The sequence below is a fragment of the Falco rusticolus genome, chromosome 15 (genome assembly GCF_015220075.1).
Source record: "Falco rusticolus isolate bFalRus1 chromosome 15, bFalRus1.pri, whole genome shotgun sequence".
Classification (NCBI taxonomy): domain Eukaryota; kingdom Metazoa; phylum Chordata; class Aves; order Falconiformes; family Falconidae; genus Falco; species Falco rusticolus.
Window position 1 is genome coordinate 21,783,221 of NC_051201.1, and position 14,610 is coordinate 21,797,830.

Consider the following 14,610-nt stretch of genomic DNA (forward strand, 5'->3'; position numbering starts at 1 on the left):
TGTCGCCCCCGTGCAAGGCAGGGGAGGAGGCAAAAGATGCCTCTTGTTTGCATTTTTTAATTCAATGGTTACGTTTTGTTTAAAGCTTTTGGGGGGCTGGGGACAACCCTGTCGTGTGTGCTTCTGGAGATCCCTCTGCCGTGGTCAGATCCTGCTTGTCTGTTGCCCCACATGTCTGTGGTCCCAGATTCAGAGTGTGGGGGTCTGTGTGCTGGATATGGGCCTTCACCATAAAAACCAACAATTTTCTTCTTGCATTTTTGCTGGGAGGGTTTGCAGCATCTCATCCCTGGGTTTCGTGCCTTCAGATCAAGGCTGCTCAGAGAGAACAAGGACTAAAACTGAGCTTTAAAAATGAGGCTGGAGAAAGCTGATGGCTTTTGGGCTGTTGTTGGGATTTTTCTGGACTTAGGTTTGCACACATATGTGAGCTTCTCTATGGGACTTAATGTGACATTCCAGGTTCTCTTTAAGCCCTTTTTCCAAAGTCCACTGAAGTTTGGGTTGCTTTTTGGGTAGCTCCTGCTCCTTCTCGTTCTGTGTCTGCTGGGAACGCAGATGACACCACAGAATATCAAGAGATGTTTCCTGCTCCTCTGAATTTACAACCTTCTTGGGGACTTTGATCTCCCTTTACATCTTTCCAAGGGCATCCATTAATCTGAAGAAAAAAGAGGCATTTTCCTGGATGGATGCTAACACATGAAGCTTTTCATGCACCCAGAGGACAACCACATGAGCTCTGTGGCCCATGGGAAGCCACGCCACAGGCAACGAGTGGGGACGGTGATACCTTCTCTGCAGGGTCTGCCTTACAGAGCGAGGGGCCACTGGGCTGTCTGTGTAGTGCTCGTGAATGATGACGGGCAATGGGGCAGCGTGGTGCCCGGAGGGGACAGAGGCAGGGCAAGGGCAGCTGGAGACTGGTGAGAGGTGATGGATGTTGTCCTAACAGCATATTACAGACCTTGGCAGGACTGTTTCTCCAAACTGATGTGGTTTTGGGAATCTTTCCATTCACATCTGAGGGTACTTGAATGGTGGGGGGGTGGTGGTGGTGGTGTTCTCTGCCCCTACGCTGTTGCTTGGGCAATGAAGATTTCATCGATCTTGTTTACCTGTTCCCCTTCCCAGCAGGGCACATCTGAGAGCCAGCGAGGCTGGAGGTGGGTGGGTTCATAACGTTTGGCTTTCTTCAGGAGACTTGTGATGGCAGGACAACCTCCCTCAGTACCCTGCTTGCTCCTGCCCCACAAGCAGCACGGAGCCATTCTGCACCAGGGTCAGTGAGATCCTGGTTAATTTAGAGCAACAGCTGTGGTGGCAGAAGACAATTTCTTTGTCACAGTTAAAACTCTGGACTTGGCTGCAGTTTCCCAAACCAGTGCAGATTTTTTGCTATGATTGTCATCTTCATATTCAGCTCTCCTTCTGCTACCTTGCTTGCCCACATGTAAGGAAGTTGTCACAGAAACCCATCTGTGCCAAAGGGAGTCACCAGCTGTGTTAGGACACATCTTCTAGGAAGACATCAGCTGCCGCTGGCTCGGCGTGGCCAGGATCAGCATTTCTAGGGCTCCTCTTGAACCTGGAGCTGCTCTCAGCAGTTGCACTTTGCACTTGGCTTTGCAGGTATTGGCAGCCTTTAGAGGGTCCATGTTATGCACCTGCAGCTCTGCGATTCACTCTTTATCTTGGGGGTTTAAGGCCCTACGGAGCCAGCTCAGAGCCAGGCGGTGTCCCCAGTGCCTTCCTCTTTTTCCAAGTTCCACTTCCTTGCTCCACCTTACCAGTATCACATTTTTCTTGCCTGCCTCTCCAAGCGCAGCAGTGTGACAGTGCTGCACTGGGGACGAGCACAGAGCAGTGCCTGCCTTCCGTGCGTCTTGCCAGGTGCCCAGAGTGGGTTGTGAAATGGGCTGGACGGCTGTGTGCCCGTGCAGCCATGGGCTTGGTGATGCCCAAGAAGAAACAGGACTTTAGCAGCAAAGGAGTAGGGTGGTTTGCTCCCATTTACTTCAGGCAATGCCAAAAGTTAGGGGGGAACTGACCCTGGTAGGAGAAGGGGAAGTGGAAAACAGATAAGGCCTGGGAGAGGGAGGAGGGAGAGGAGCTGACTGAGCACGGGGGACAAGGGAAGCCTCGGTTACTGTGTTTGTGTCCACAGGAGGAAGCTACTGGCCCAGGAGGATGGTATGGAAGAGGGACCAGTGAGCCAGTCCCCCACCCGAGCATGGCTGAGCTGCGACGAGGAGCAGAGGGAAAGGTGTGGGGTGGGGGGGATCGAGGGGCTCCGGATCAGCTGAGCTCCCAGGGGTTCAGGTCCTGGGGCTTGGGTGGAAATAACAAAGATCCTAGAATTGCTGGGATACCAAAGAGAGAGGGAGCCGTGCCCACAGTGAGCCTGATGCTGTGTAACAAGTAATGGACCCCCTCTCCAAAAATAACAATCAAAAATAACAATGCTCTCCCTCAGAAGCAAATCCTTGGGGAGGGTCTGCACCTCCACACAGTGCAGGGATTTGCCGCCTTCCTGGGCAGAAACTGGGCAATGAACCAGCCCAGAGCTACAGCAAAAGAGCTTGTTTCTGTCCTCCCTCCTAGCGACGATTCCGTCGTGCTAGGTAAAGCATCCTGGTCTGAATCCAACCGACTTTTAATAGAGGCTGAAAGAAGGAAATACAGTTTATAAATTCACATTTTCACCCTGCAGCTCTTCCAAAATCTTCTCCCAAGCTCATGCAATCCAGCCTGGGATCTTGCTGCTTCCCACGTCCCTCTGAGGGCACCTCACACCCCAGGGAAGGGTGAGGGTCAGGCTGGTGCTGCTTGGTGGTATTTTACTGAAGCCAACATTAACTTATGTTCTTCTGATTACATTGTAGCCAAAGAAATATCATAAATAAAAATAATAAAATAAATATAAATAATATAAAATATTTAAAAATTCCTAATTCAGGATCCTGTAGGTTAAAAAATGGGTCATGAACCTGCCCTTGGGCTTTCCCACCTGCATGAAATGCCTGGTGGTCTCCTCGCAGCCTGCCTGAGCGCATCGGTTCAGCCACGAGCCTGAGCAGTGCCATCATCAACAACCGGCTCCAGGAGCTGGTGAAGCTCTTCCGAGAGAGGACCGAGAAGGTGAAGGAGAAGCTGATCGACCCCGATGTCACCTCGGATGAGGAGAGCCCTGCAGCATGTGAGTTCAAGTGGGGCTGGAAGCGTTTAACTGGGGGGTCCCTACCTATGCTGTGTTTCCAGGGAGACAGCTGCTTTGTTAACAGGTTAAAGACCTTAAAACAAACGACAGTAAGGAGATTTTTCTGCCTTGTAAAATAACTGTGTGGCCTTTTGCAGCCCCTGCCAAGCCTGCACCTGCAGCAGCACCGCTGCCTCCCCCAGGAGGGGAGCCGGAGGGGGATAAGCCGGGGGGAGATGAGCACTACTGTGAGATGCTGTGCTGCACATTCAAGACCCAGCCCTGGCTGGACCGCCTGAAAAACTACCGGTTCCCCAGCAGCATCGACCCACTCACCGGTAAGTGGTGGAGCACAGCTGCATGCCCGGGCTGGGGCAGCTGGGGGGCAGGGGTAAGGAGGGGAAGAGGTTTAAAAGGTGAGACTTTGTAGAGGAGGGAGGGAGGGCAACTAAACAAGGAACAATTTAGATTACACCTGTCTACTGAAAAAGCAGAGGTTTCACTTCCCCTGCAAGGCACAGGCTTTCCAAAATGCTTCCCGATAGCTGTGGGTGTCAGGAGCATGACCAGGCAAGGAAGCGGCAGCTGCCTTCTCCTTTTCAGGCTTTGTAGTGGGCAAAGGCTGTCCCTGTGATGTGGACGCCCCATATAAAAATAAAAATAAAAATCACAAAAGAAAAATTTACTGTCCAGTGGACACCACATAGGAACCCAGCTCCTTACTTCATCTGTGCTATTCCACAGTCGTCTCAAAGCCCCTGGGCTCAGGCAGCCGTTGGCCCAACCTCAAGGGGAAAAGGGCAAAGCAAGAAAGTTGGTATTGTGGGAGCAAAGCAAGAGCAAACCTAGTTGGATCAGCAAAATGAGAAGAGGCTTTCTGATAAAAATGTGCTCTGCAGCTGGTGGTATTCACTTTGCATCTAGAGCCCAGCTCACCTGCAATTAAATGCCGTCACCAAGAGATGTCCTGCATGTTTCCCTGTTGCAGTCGGGGCAGGGCAGGGGATGAAAACTCCTTTGCATAGTGGATTCCTGCAGACAAGGGACACATGCCCAGCTAATTGTGGTGTGGTTCCCTGTGCGCAGACCTGATGTACGTGCTGTGGCTGTTCTTCGTTGTCATGGCCTGGAACTGGAACTGCTGGTTGATCCCCGTCCGCTGGGCTTTCCCTTACCAGACACCAGCAAACATCCACTGCTGGCTGCTCATGGACTACCTCTGCGACCTCATCTATCTGCTGGACGTCATCATCTTTCAGACCCGGCTGCAGTTTGTGCAGGGGGGAGACATAATCGTGAGTGGCAGCGCGCTGCACCCCACAGCTGGGGACCCATCGTGGGGATCTCCCATTCCCACCCCCCAAGAGGCATGGATGGAGCTGTCACTGACCTCTGAATGGAGCTCTCCAAGCTCTCCCACCATGGCTGTGGCCACCAGGGCTGCATTGACCCTTGGAGGACATAGCGAGCTTCTCTCCTGCTATGTAGTGGATAAGCTGGCAGTCTTTTTTGTCTGGCAGACATGCTGTTTTCCCCCTAAAGTCAATACCAGCCTATCTAGAAAGCACGTGGTCCGTGGCAGCCCCCTTCTTGGGTGGGGATGCTCAAAAGGCGCTGCTCTGCAGGGCAGCCCTGCCAAGGGTGCATGCCAGCCAGCCCCGGCACAGCCGTACGCTGCTAAGCATGAGCAGACGGCATAATAAACTCCGGGTTTAATTTTCCAGAGCTCAGCTAGGCAGGATGCTTTAGCAATACGACAAAAATGATTGCAATCTGAACACATAGATCACACGCCTCAGATAAGTGCAAGCCCTTGATTTTGTTTCCGTATCCAATTAAATAAGCCGTGAAAAGTAAGACCTTGAGGGTACAACCTTTCCATGGCCTGTGCAATGCTCAGGCAGGGAGGTTTCTCCCATGAACTCTGATTTTTGTGGTGCTGGCATTGCGATGTGCTTTCTCTGGGATGCAAAGCGAGCACGGGATGACATGAGAGAGGATGGGAAGATGGCATACGGCCAGGTCTTCTGCTCCTCTTCCTGGGCATGAAGAGGAAAACCAGGCATGACCACGTTGGCCATGACTTTCCTTTCTGTAAGCAATGATCTTCTCTCTCTCTCTCCTTCCTATTCCCAACCAGAGCGATAAAAAGGCCATGAAAGAGAACTACCTGCGATCACAACGATTTAAGGTTTGACATAACTTTATTTATTAATCTGAATCTTTCATGTGAACTGTGGCTTGCAGCTCCACCCCACCATGCCTGCAGGTCCCCACAGAGGTTTCTCTCTTTGTGTGGATTTCAGATGGATGTGGTGTGCCTCCTGCCCCTGGATTTCTTCTACTTCAAAGTCGGTGTCAACCCACTCCTGCGCTTTCCTCGCTGTCTGAAGGTGAGTTGAAGCTTGACAAAATCAGGCAGAACACCAGCTGCGGTGGATGCGGAGGAGTCCTACACCGGTGGGGTAAGGTATAGCTTGCTAGGCTCATCAGTGATGACAAGAGGTTTGTAAAAAGGACAGGAAGTCTTGTCCCGAAGGCTTTGCAGGGCCGTGGGTCAAACCCTTCGTTTCAGTCCTAGGATACGCTCACATTTGAATAGAAGGGCCCTTACAGGTGGAGCCAAACCTGTGCATGGCCGTTTGCACTGCGGAGGGGCTGCAGGAGGGAAGTGGAGGGGGAGCGGGGTTTTACAGGGACATAACTCTCATGGGAGGGGGGGGGCACAGCAAGCTGGAGCACGCTGCCTTCCTTCTCTTCCCAGTACCTGGCCTTCTTTGAGTTCAACAACCGCCTGGAGGCTATCCTGAGCAAGGCGTACATCTACAGGTGAGGGGGAGGGAGGGAAGTGGGGAGAGAGTGTGGAGCTGCTGTTTGGTACTGGGGAAGGAGGTTTATTCTGGTGTGCACCCACTCTGGGTTTCTGATTTATTTTCCTGCTGTCCCTGGACTGGGCTGACATGGACGTTGGCTGATGCAAGTGGGATGAGGGGGTCCTGGAGCCTGCATAGATAGGATCACCTCTCCCTGACCCAGCAGGGACAGGGGTGCTGACAGCAAAGAGGAGCCAGCAGTGGAGAAGATGCTTTTCCTGGCACTTCTGGAGCTGCAGGGCTGCAGGAGTGAGGAGCAGGGCTGCACATTTGGGTGCTCTGTGGTTCCTGCGTTGGCAGAACCTGCATGGTTAACAGTTGGCTCACCACTTCAAAGCTCCTTGTGATGCTGGTGGAGATCTGACGTGCTTCTCCCAGCAGACACCCTATCATTTCCCTTTTGGCTCTCTCCATTTTTTTTATTTTTTTTTCCCCAGAGTAATTCGGACCACAGCCTATTTACTGTACAGCTTGCATGTGAACTCCTGCCTCTATTACTGGGCATCAGCCTACGAAGGACTGGGCTCTACCACCTGGGTCTATGATGGGGAAGGAAACAGGTACAAACCAGGGCTCGGGTCCTTGCATAGCACAGATTGCTGTGAGGAGCTGGAGCAGGAAGGGAGGTGCTAGGCTGCAGCTGAGTTTGTAAAAACCCCTGAAGCAAAGGGTTGGGGGTACCAGGAGAAGCTGTGGAACCAGGGAGAATGATGGTGCTAGGAGGGATGGGATATGCGGTAATATATGGTGCTGCAAGACAAGAGGCTGCAGTTGGGCAAGGATGGAAGGCAGTGGCAGGCTGAAGAAGCTGAAAAACTGGGAACCTGGTGCTGGGAAGCAAGGGAATGCTCCCTGGCTGGGTAGGATGGCAGTGTGAACCCTGCTTCTGTTCATGTTGACTCGCTGCCAAGTCGGGATGGAGGCTTGAAGCTGTGTGTCCTGGGTGCCGTGTGTCAGCCCAGCACCCTCACTCCCAGGGTGCGAGACAGGGACAGTGACCACCCCATCCCCTCACCATGGCATTTCCAAGACACAAGAGTTAAATGTCCCTCGTGTTGTCAGTGATGGATGCCACAGGGAGAGTACTTGCCTCATGAGCCGAACACCACCTCATAGCCAATGCCCACACCTGCACATTGTACAACACAGGCAAAATAAAATATTGAGCAATGTTTCACTGATACATCATCATGCAGTAAACAAGAGTTTCCTGCAAAAGGCACAGGCAAGTGCGTTAAAGACTTACCCTGAGGTGTGGGTGTGGGGGGGGACAAATGACTGTCACGCATGCAGCCTTAGTGCAGGTGTTCCCTTCCCTTTGAGCGCTCAGCGTCCCATGTTAGCATTGCTGCTATGTAGATACTTTGTGTCATATACATATCTGCATCTCTCTCTAGGTGTAACTAGGACATCCAAGGGAGGGCCCAAGACCAGTGAATCAAGAATTCACTTGACATCTCCTGAGTCCTATGCCAACAATTTACTTTCAACCCCTTTTTTCCCCCGACTATTTCTAGATGTGTAAATGTTGCTGAAAATACTTTTATGTTTATGACAGTGGAGCTGTAAGAAGCAAAAAATGGGAGTAGCCAGAGCAGCTGAGCCTCCTGTGTGGAGGTTTCTGCAGGGTCTGTACATCCCCCTGCTCCTGTAGCATCTCCAGAAGCACCTGCAGCTGTGGTGGGGTGTCTGCAGCCCCTTAATTTTCCCTTTGTCACCCACAATTAACTCTACCATGGCCAGAGGATGTGGGCTGGGTTCTGAGGGGTGAAACAGGCCTTTGTGCCCGAAACCCCTTCAGAGCTGCCTCCTCTCTCCTTCCCAGCTACATCCGCTGCTACTACTGGGCAGTCAAAACCCTCATCACCATCGGAGGCCTGCCAGACCCCAAGACGCTGTTCGAGATCATCTTCCAGCTGCTGAACTACTTCACGGGCGTCTTTGCTTTCTCTGTCATGATAGGGCAGGTGAGTGGGAGTTGTAGGGGGATCCCAGCCTCAGGTAGGAAAGGTTTCGGTGGGGTCAGTCCACAGGTTTGCATCTCCAGGTTTGTTTTCCCCATGTGAGGACGTGCTCAGCATTGGTGGAAGACAAAAAGGTTTTGACAGATGCTGTTAGGACTCGGTGTTTGTTCTCTAGAGTGCTTAATCTGCATGATGGATAAGTGGCAGCAGTTAAAACATCTCTTCCACCTCTTCCTCCCATTCAGATGAGAGATGTGGTCGGCGCTGCTACCGCAGGGCAAACTTACTATCGGAGCTGCATGGACAGTACCATTAAATACATGAACTTCTACAAAATCCCCAGAACTGTTCAGAACCGGGTGAAAATGTGGTATGAGTACACATGGCACTCACAAGGCATGCTAGGTAAGCCTCTCCAATGGTCAACACTGTGTCCGCACAGCACTGCATGTGGTTTACTGTGGTTGCTTTGCAGAGTTGAGACATTACTGCCAAACAGCACTACAGGCTCAGGGTGGGGGTGGGTTACTTTACCTTTCACTATAGGAACTTGTTTGCCCACCTAGAGAATACATAGGCTGCCACCTGTCTGCAGCACCTTAGTGACCCAGCATCACTCACAGCAGGTGGAGTCCAGCATCCCACCCACCGGTCCCTGGGGAGAGGGCAGTGACTGGCAATCACTGGCCAGAGCTCATCCACCAGCAAGTCCACCAGCTCACCCTACCAGTAAATCACAGGCAGGCCTCTGCACCTGCCCTCCTGGCCAAGGATGGTGCTGATGTGGCTCAGGCTCACTGCTCTGCCTCGGAGAGCCTCAGGGCGGGGATAATGCAAAGGGCAGCTCTCCACCACCTGGGGGCTTTAGACCTGCGTGTTGGTGGGTGGGCAGAGGCTGGAGGAGACCCTTCTGGGTGAGCTGGCTCCTGCCCTCTGTCACTAGGATGCAGCCTGCTTTCCCACTGCCACACCAAGGATGTGCTCTTGGATCGAGTGCTGGGAACAGCCAGTTTTCTGCTTTGTCTCACAGATGAGTCAGAGCTGCTGGTGCAGCTGCCAGACAAGATGAGGCTGGACCTTGCCATTGAGGTGAACTACAACATCGTGAGCAAAGTGGCTCTCTTCCAGGTACCCTCTGTAGTGCAGACCCTGGCTGGGGAAGCCTGCCGTGCCGGTGCAGACTAACAGCGCTCTTGGCTCTGTTTTGGCTCAGGGCTGTGACAGGCAGATGATCTTCGACATGCTGAAGCGGCTCCGATCGGTGGTCTACCTGCCTAACGACTACGTGTGTAAGAAGGTAATGACATGATCAGGTGGCCTCCTGTCCCTGGCGTCATGGCAGGGCAATGCAAAGCAGGGAAGCCAGGCCTGGCCCATCACTGTGGCATCAAGCTGCTTCACAGGGAGGGGATTCAGAACAAAAACATCCTCAATTACAGCTGGTCTTTTACAAAAACTGAGCTCTTCTGCTGCAGCCACCAACAGCAGGAGAGCAGGGAAGAGCTTGCTGAGCTGCAGGAGACTTTGGGATGGTTATTTGAGGGTGCTTGGGAGTGAGCACCGTCAGAACAAAGCACTGTGAGAACCTGGAGAGAGCAGTATGGTCATGGGGGTTTCCGGCAAAATGCATGTTAGGGCATCCGTAAGGTCTTCCTGTTTCTGGCACCCCACACAGCAACCATCTCCACTGCAGGGAGAAATTGGCCGTGAGATGTACATTATCCAGGCGGGACAAGTGCAGGTGTTGGGGGGAGCTGATGGCAAAACCGTGCTGGTGACTCTGAAAGCTGGCTCTGTGTTTGGGGAAATCAGGTGAGTGACACATTGCCAGGGAGCCAGGGAAACACATCTGGCGGGTTCTGGGTGGGGGGGTTGGGAAGTGGGGAGATCAGCAACACCCTAATTAATCTTTGTGATTGAAAGCCACGAGCACTGAACAGCATCAGCTGCAGAGATTACAGCTTTTTTCTTGGAGTTTTTCTGGTCTTTTTGTCATTGTGCTGTTTTCTGTCTTGGGAGCTGGTAACGGTAAGCAGAGGTATATGGAGGGATGTGAAAAAGAATAAGAAAAAGATGTTTCAGTAAAACAGCCCCCCAGCCATTAACCCGCCCATTTCATGGGCATGTGAAGTCCTGTACCAATTTGCAACACAGTGATAGAGTTTGCCTCCCTAGAGCCCAGCACGCACTAGACTGGTGTAAAATGCAGTATTTAAACCTTTCAAACAAGCAAATAATTTTTTATATACTGCTTCATGCCAATGCTTCCCACCATTCTTTAAAAACTGGGCTTGAAGAATTTCATTGGGGTGAAAATTAAACTCTGAGTCCTCTGAAAGAGAGATATGGAGACATGAAAAGGGAGACTTTCAGTCATGCTGAGCCTGTGAATAACAGCGCTGACATCTCACCCCGTCTCTCTCAGCTTGCTGGCGGCAGGAGGGGGAAATCGCCGAACAGCAAACGTCATAGCTCACGGCTTCGCTAACCTTTTCATTTTGGATAAGAAGGACTTGAACGAGATTTTGGTGCATTACCCAGAGTCTCAGAAGCTGCTGCGTAAGAAAGCCAAGTGCGTATCGGGCTGCTGCTTTCTAGCCTGTGGGGTTTTAAAAAAAAAAGCAGAGTATGGGTTTCAGAATCACAGGAGACGTTTCTCTCTGTGCAAAGCCCTGGGAAAGCTCCTGCTGCAGATGCCGGGCGTTAGGCACACGCTCCCAGAGGAGAGCCGGGCTGGAGCTGCCGTGCTTCGGCAGAGGGCAGCCACCCCGCGCCGCTGGGCTGGCAAGGCTGGAGATGCCCAGAGCCAGCCCAGCCCTGCCGCAAAGCTCCACCACTAAAAGCGATGCAGCTCTGGAGCAAACGTGCCCAAAGTTCATTCCTTTAAAAATCTATTCAAATACGTGCTTTAGTTTTTAGCGTTGCTTAGATTTGTTGTTATGGCCCTCCTAAGGAGAAAAAAAATCCCTGCCCTGATTTTTCTGATTTTTCAGAATTATTAAATCAGTCTGATTTTTCTGCATTATAGAATGCAGCTAACATAACGTATCCCCAGACTTAAATCATCTCTCCTTTTTCTTGCTGTAGGAAAATGCTGAAAAACAGCAATAAACCCAAAGATGAGAAAGGAGGTCCTGGAGACCCAGTCATCATCCCCCCAAAAGCTGACACCCCGAAGCTCTTCCAAGCTGCCCTGGCCGCCACAGGGAGGATGGGGGGCAAAGAGCCACTGGCGCAGCTCAGGTGGAGGCTGAAGAAGCTGAAGGCGATGCAGGAGATGCAGGTCAGCATGGGAAGGATCGCAGCTTGGTTTTGCTTCATTAGGTGCCAAGTCGCTGCTCTTGCCCACCAGCTCCAGAGACCGAGTGTTGTTAAGGTGCCTTAGAGGAGTGAGCTCAGCTCATTGGGGTCTGATGTAGCGTAGGCAGATGGGCAGGGGGCGTCCAGCACCTTACACACCATCTTGGGAGAATGTTACTGTCCCACATGGGTTTGTTTTGCAACACAAAAGGGAAATACACCGACTTTTTGCCCAGCTGTGCTAAACCTGAGTCTAATTTCTAGCTGGGCTATAGCCACAGATTAACATCTCTTCCATGCCACAGAGACGGAGCCGATTAATCGATGTGCTGGCGGGATGGAGTGTGATGCTGGTATCCAGCACCCACAGGCCAGTCAATATTTGCAAAGCTTTCACAGGGCATCTGGGGTAGAGGCCCCCAGCAGCAGACGTGCCATCCTGCTCGCTCCGCCTGAGCGGCAATGAAATCACCCTTGCTTTTTTGTGATGAACCACTGAAAAACAGCCCTCCTCTTTTTAGTATCTCTGCTAAACTTGTAAAAAAGACTGTATCTCCATGCAGACCTTGCTGTTACTCTTCCCAGCACAGAATTACGCAGACTGTCACATCTGAACATGCAGAGGGAGGTGAAAGCGCAGCTGATAGGGAGTGTGCAGTGGCCTTGAGTCTGGGTAAATATCCAGGGAGACACTGAGCATAACCACATTTTTGCATTCCTTCGCAGAAACATGACGAGGCTCCACACAGCACAGTGCTTAGCGCTGGTTTATAACCCGCTAAAGGCAGCAGTGACCAGTGGCACCATGTGTGCCACCAGTAGCAGCAGCAAGGTCCATCACTGGCGAGTGATGCACGAGGGGCTGACCCCTCCAGCAGGGTTAGCAGGACCCTGTTTGAAGGGCACCCCTCTCCATGGCATGCCCACAGGTGAGGGTTCTGCGGCTCCTCTCTGAAGGAGGCTTTAGGGCAGGGCAGTCCGGGGCTGCTCCCTCACAGCAACATTTCTGTCAAGCTTTTGCTAAGATCAACCCCTCCAGGCGCTTCAGGAGCAAAACAAAAGCTGGCGCAGTAGGTGTGAGAAAGCTTTGGTGCGCTCACGTCTGTGCACTGCTCTGGGGGCATGCCGGGTGTAATCCCACTGCCCCTCACACAGGACTCACCCCTGGCAGCAAGCTGACACCCCCGTGGTGAGGTCCAGTGCGGTAAATGCCTGCAAAACGCCTGCCTGGCTTTGCCCAGCGCAGATGCCATGGCTGGGGGTAGCGGACGAGAGTCTGCCAAGGTTGATTTTGCCTTTTTTGGGGGGGATTGCAGGGTTCCAGTTTTAGTCCGATCCCACCAAAATCACCAGTGCACCAGAGATCGCCTGTCATCTCCCACAGAGCAAGCACCCACCCGGGAGAAGAAATAATCTCAAAACCTTCTGATGGTTTAGTCACCATTCGGGTGATTTCTACAGCAGAAGAAGATGAAGAAATCCTTGCTGCTGAGATTTCGGAGAAAGAAGAGGAAAAAGAAGAGGAATGAAAAACAAGCAGGTCCTGGGGCAGGACTAGGAGTTGGGCAAATACCTGGGGTAGAAGCTTTTTGTCGTTAATGGTTGCCGTGCAGTGGCTGTAGGTTTGCTAAGTGCTGCAGGTAGGATCTGCCTTTCTTTTCTGCCTAGACCTTCAGTCGTTAATGATAAAACCCTCTGCCATATGACCCAGAACCGTACAAGGTTTCAATGCTCTGGAGATCTATTTTTATTAAGCTTCTTCACAAACATTCCCACTAAATCTCAGGCCAGCCCCCTTGCTCTGAAATCCATCCTTACGGAGAGGGAGCCCTGAAGAAATTGCTTTTTATGGCTCTGGATGGTTAATGAGTGTTCCTATAAAGTGTGAAGAGTTATTCACCTCTGACAGCTGAATCACCACTTGGCCAGAAGCAACCAGGGATAAAATAAAACCAACAAGGTTTCTCTGTTGGGCTCGAGGTTGTCAGCAGCAGCTGGAGAGTGATTCAGCCAAAAAGGATGTGGACTGTGCTCACAGGCTGAGCACAGAGCAAATCACACTGTCACAAGAATGCCAAGGTCTGTCCCCATGTGCATAGACCACAAGGTGCCTGAGAGTCCCTGCGTGATGCCAAGACCACCTTGTGTTTGTCCGTGGAAAGAAGAGGAGTTCCGGGGAGGCGGTGGGCTCTCCATCCCTGGTGGCTGCTGCAGAGAGATTTGATGGGTGACTTTCAAGGATGGAGAAGCACAATCCTGAATGAGATGTTCCTGGAGATCCCATCCAGCCCTGGGTTTCCATGGGTGCCCCAACCTGCCACTGCCAGGAGGGACAAATGGAGTGCAGGAAGTCAGGAGCCGTGCTGGTTTCCAGCTGGGACTGGGAAGAGAAGTGCAGTAAGTGCTCTCCTCTCCCAGCCAGTGTTTCAGTCAGGTCAGAGCCTGTGGTGTGCAAGCAAGCACGTATGGCCATGCAGGTGGTCCCCTGTGTTCATTCCTGGATCCCAGTGACCTGCCACATTTCCAGCCAGCAATTTCCAGCCCCTTTCGGTCACTTGGCAGGCTCTAGGCCATGTTTCCCATGGAGGAGCTGCTCTGGTATTGCTCATTGCTGCAACAGGGTGCTTGTGAAGACACTGCCAACCGTGCCGGGACCAGGCGCTGGATGGGAATGCCTGGTTAGCAGCCAGCATGCCCAGCTGATGGCTCAAGGTGTCCAGTCTTCTTCCAGCACCACCAGTTCCTCATCTCCCTCAAACTCAGAACCTAACTGGAGTGAGTTGCTGGTGAGCTGAGAGGTGACGAGAAGCAGTGGGTGAGATGGTGCCGGGTGAGATGGTGCCAGGTGAGACGACACAGATCCTCCCCAAGGCTTTGGCTGGCCATGGTTCTGTGACACCACCCCTGGCTCCATCGAGAGGAGCCAGTTTCCATCCTCTGGAGGAAAAGCTGGGGCGGGTTTTGCTGCAGGGAGCAGCCACGGCCGAGGGACTTTTCAGGTGTTCAGCAAATACTGCAAGCTGTGCTGCAGGTTACACGGGTCTGGCCGTGAGAAAGCTGGGCACTTCGTGAAGGGTGTCAGTGCTGGCATCGCCCCTGTATGTGGGTGATGCTTCTTCCCATCAGCAGCCTGGGGCTGATCTTCACCTCCTTCAGGGTCTTCTTATTTTGTTGCATTTTTTCCCCATCTTGCAAAGTAGAAGGGTTTCTGTGGTGGAAAAAGCCAGAATATATGTTAGTGTTAATTAACGATGGCTTGCTCTCTTTTAAACAA

At 52.1% G+C, this 14,610-nt stretch overlaps 1 protein-coding gene across 2 annotated transcripts in view; it reads left to right on the forward strand.

The window, feature by feature from the left end:
• CNGB1 (cyclic nucleotide gated channel subunit beta 1) overlaps nucleotides 1-13,288 on the forward strand; it is a 28,485-nt gene extending 15,197 nt beyond the window's left edge. For both annotated transcript variants that reach the window (XM_037408791.1, XM_037408790.1), the window contains exons 17-32: nucleotides 2,168-2,266; nucleotides 3,042-3,199; nucleotides 3,358-3,537; nucleotides 4,286-4,494; nucleotides 5,340-5,390; nucleotides 5,506-5,592; nucleotides 5,964-6,028; nucleotides 6,510-6,632; nucleotides 7,898-8,039; nucleotides 8,282-8,441; nucleotides 9,067-9,164; nucleotides 9,250-9,333; nucleotides 9,730-9,848; nucleotides 10,462-10,608; nucleotides 11,124-11,319; nucleotides 12,653-13,288. In XM_037408791.1, the coding sequence (XP_037264688.1) occupies nucleotides 2,168-2,266; nucleotides 3,042-3,199; nucleotides 3,358-3,537; nucleotides 4,286-4,494; nucleotides 5,340-5,390; nucleotides 5,506-5,592; nucleotides 5,964-6,028; nucleotides 6,510-6,632; nucleotides 7,898-8,039; nucleotides 8,282-8,441; nucleotides 9,067-9,164; nucleotides 9,250-9,333; nucleotides 9,730-9,848; nucleotides 10,462-10,608; nucleotides 11,124-11,319; nucleotides 12,653-12,865 (2,131 nt within the window). In that variant the 3' untranslated portion in view covers nucleotides 12,866-13,288. The remainder of the gene's footprint in view (nucleotides 1-2,167; nucleotides 2,267-3,041; nucleotides 3,200-3,357; nucleotides 3,538-4,285; nucleotides 4,495-5,339; nucleotides 5,391-5,505; nucleotides 5,593-5,963; nucleotides 6,029-6,509; nucleotides 6,633-7,897; nucleotides 8,040-8,281; nucleotides 8,442-9,066; nucleotides 9,165-9,249; nucleotides 9,334-9,729; nucleotides 9,849-10,461; nucleotides 10,609-11,123; nucleotides 11,320-12,652) is intronic.
• The last annotated feature ends 1,322 nt before the right edge of the window (nucleotides 13,289-14,610 follow it).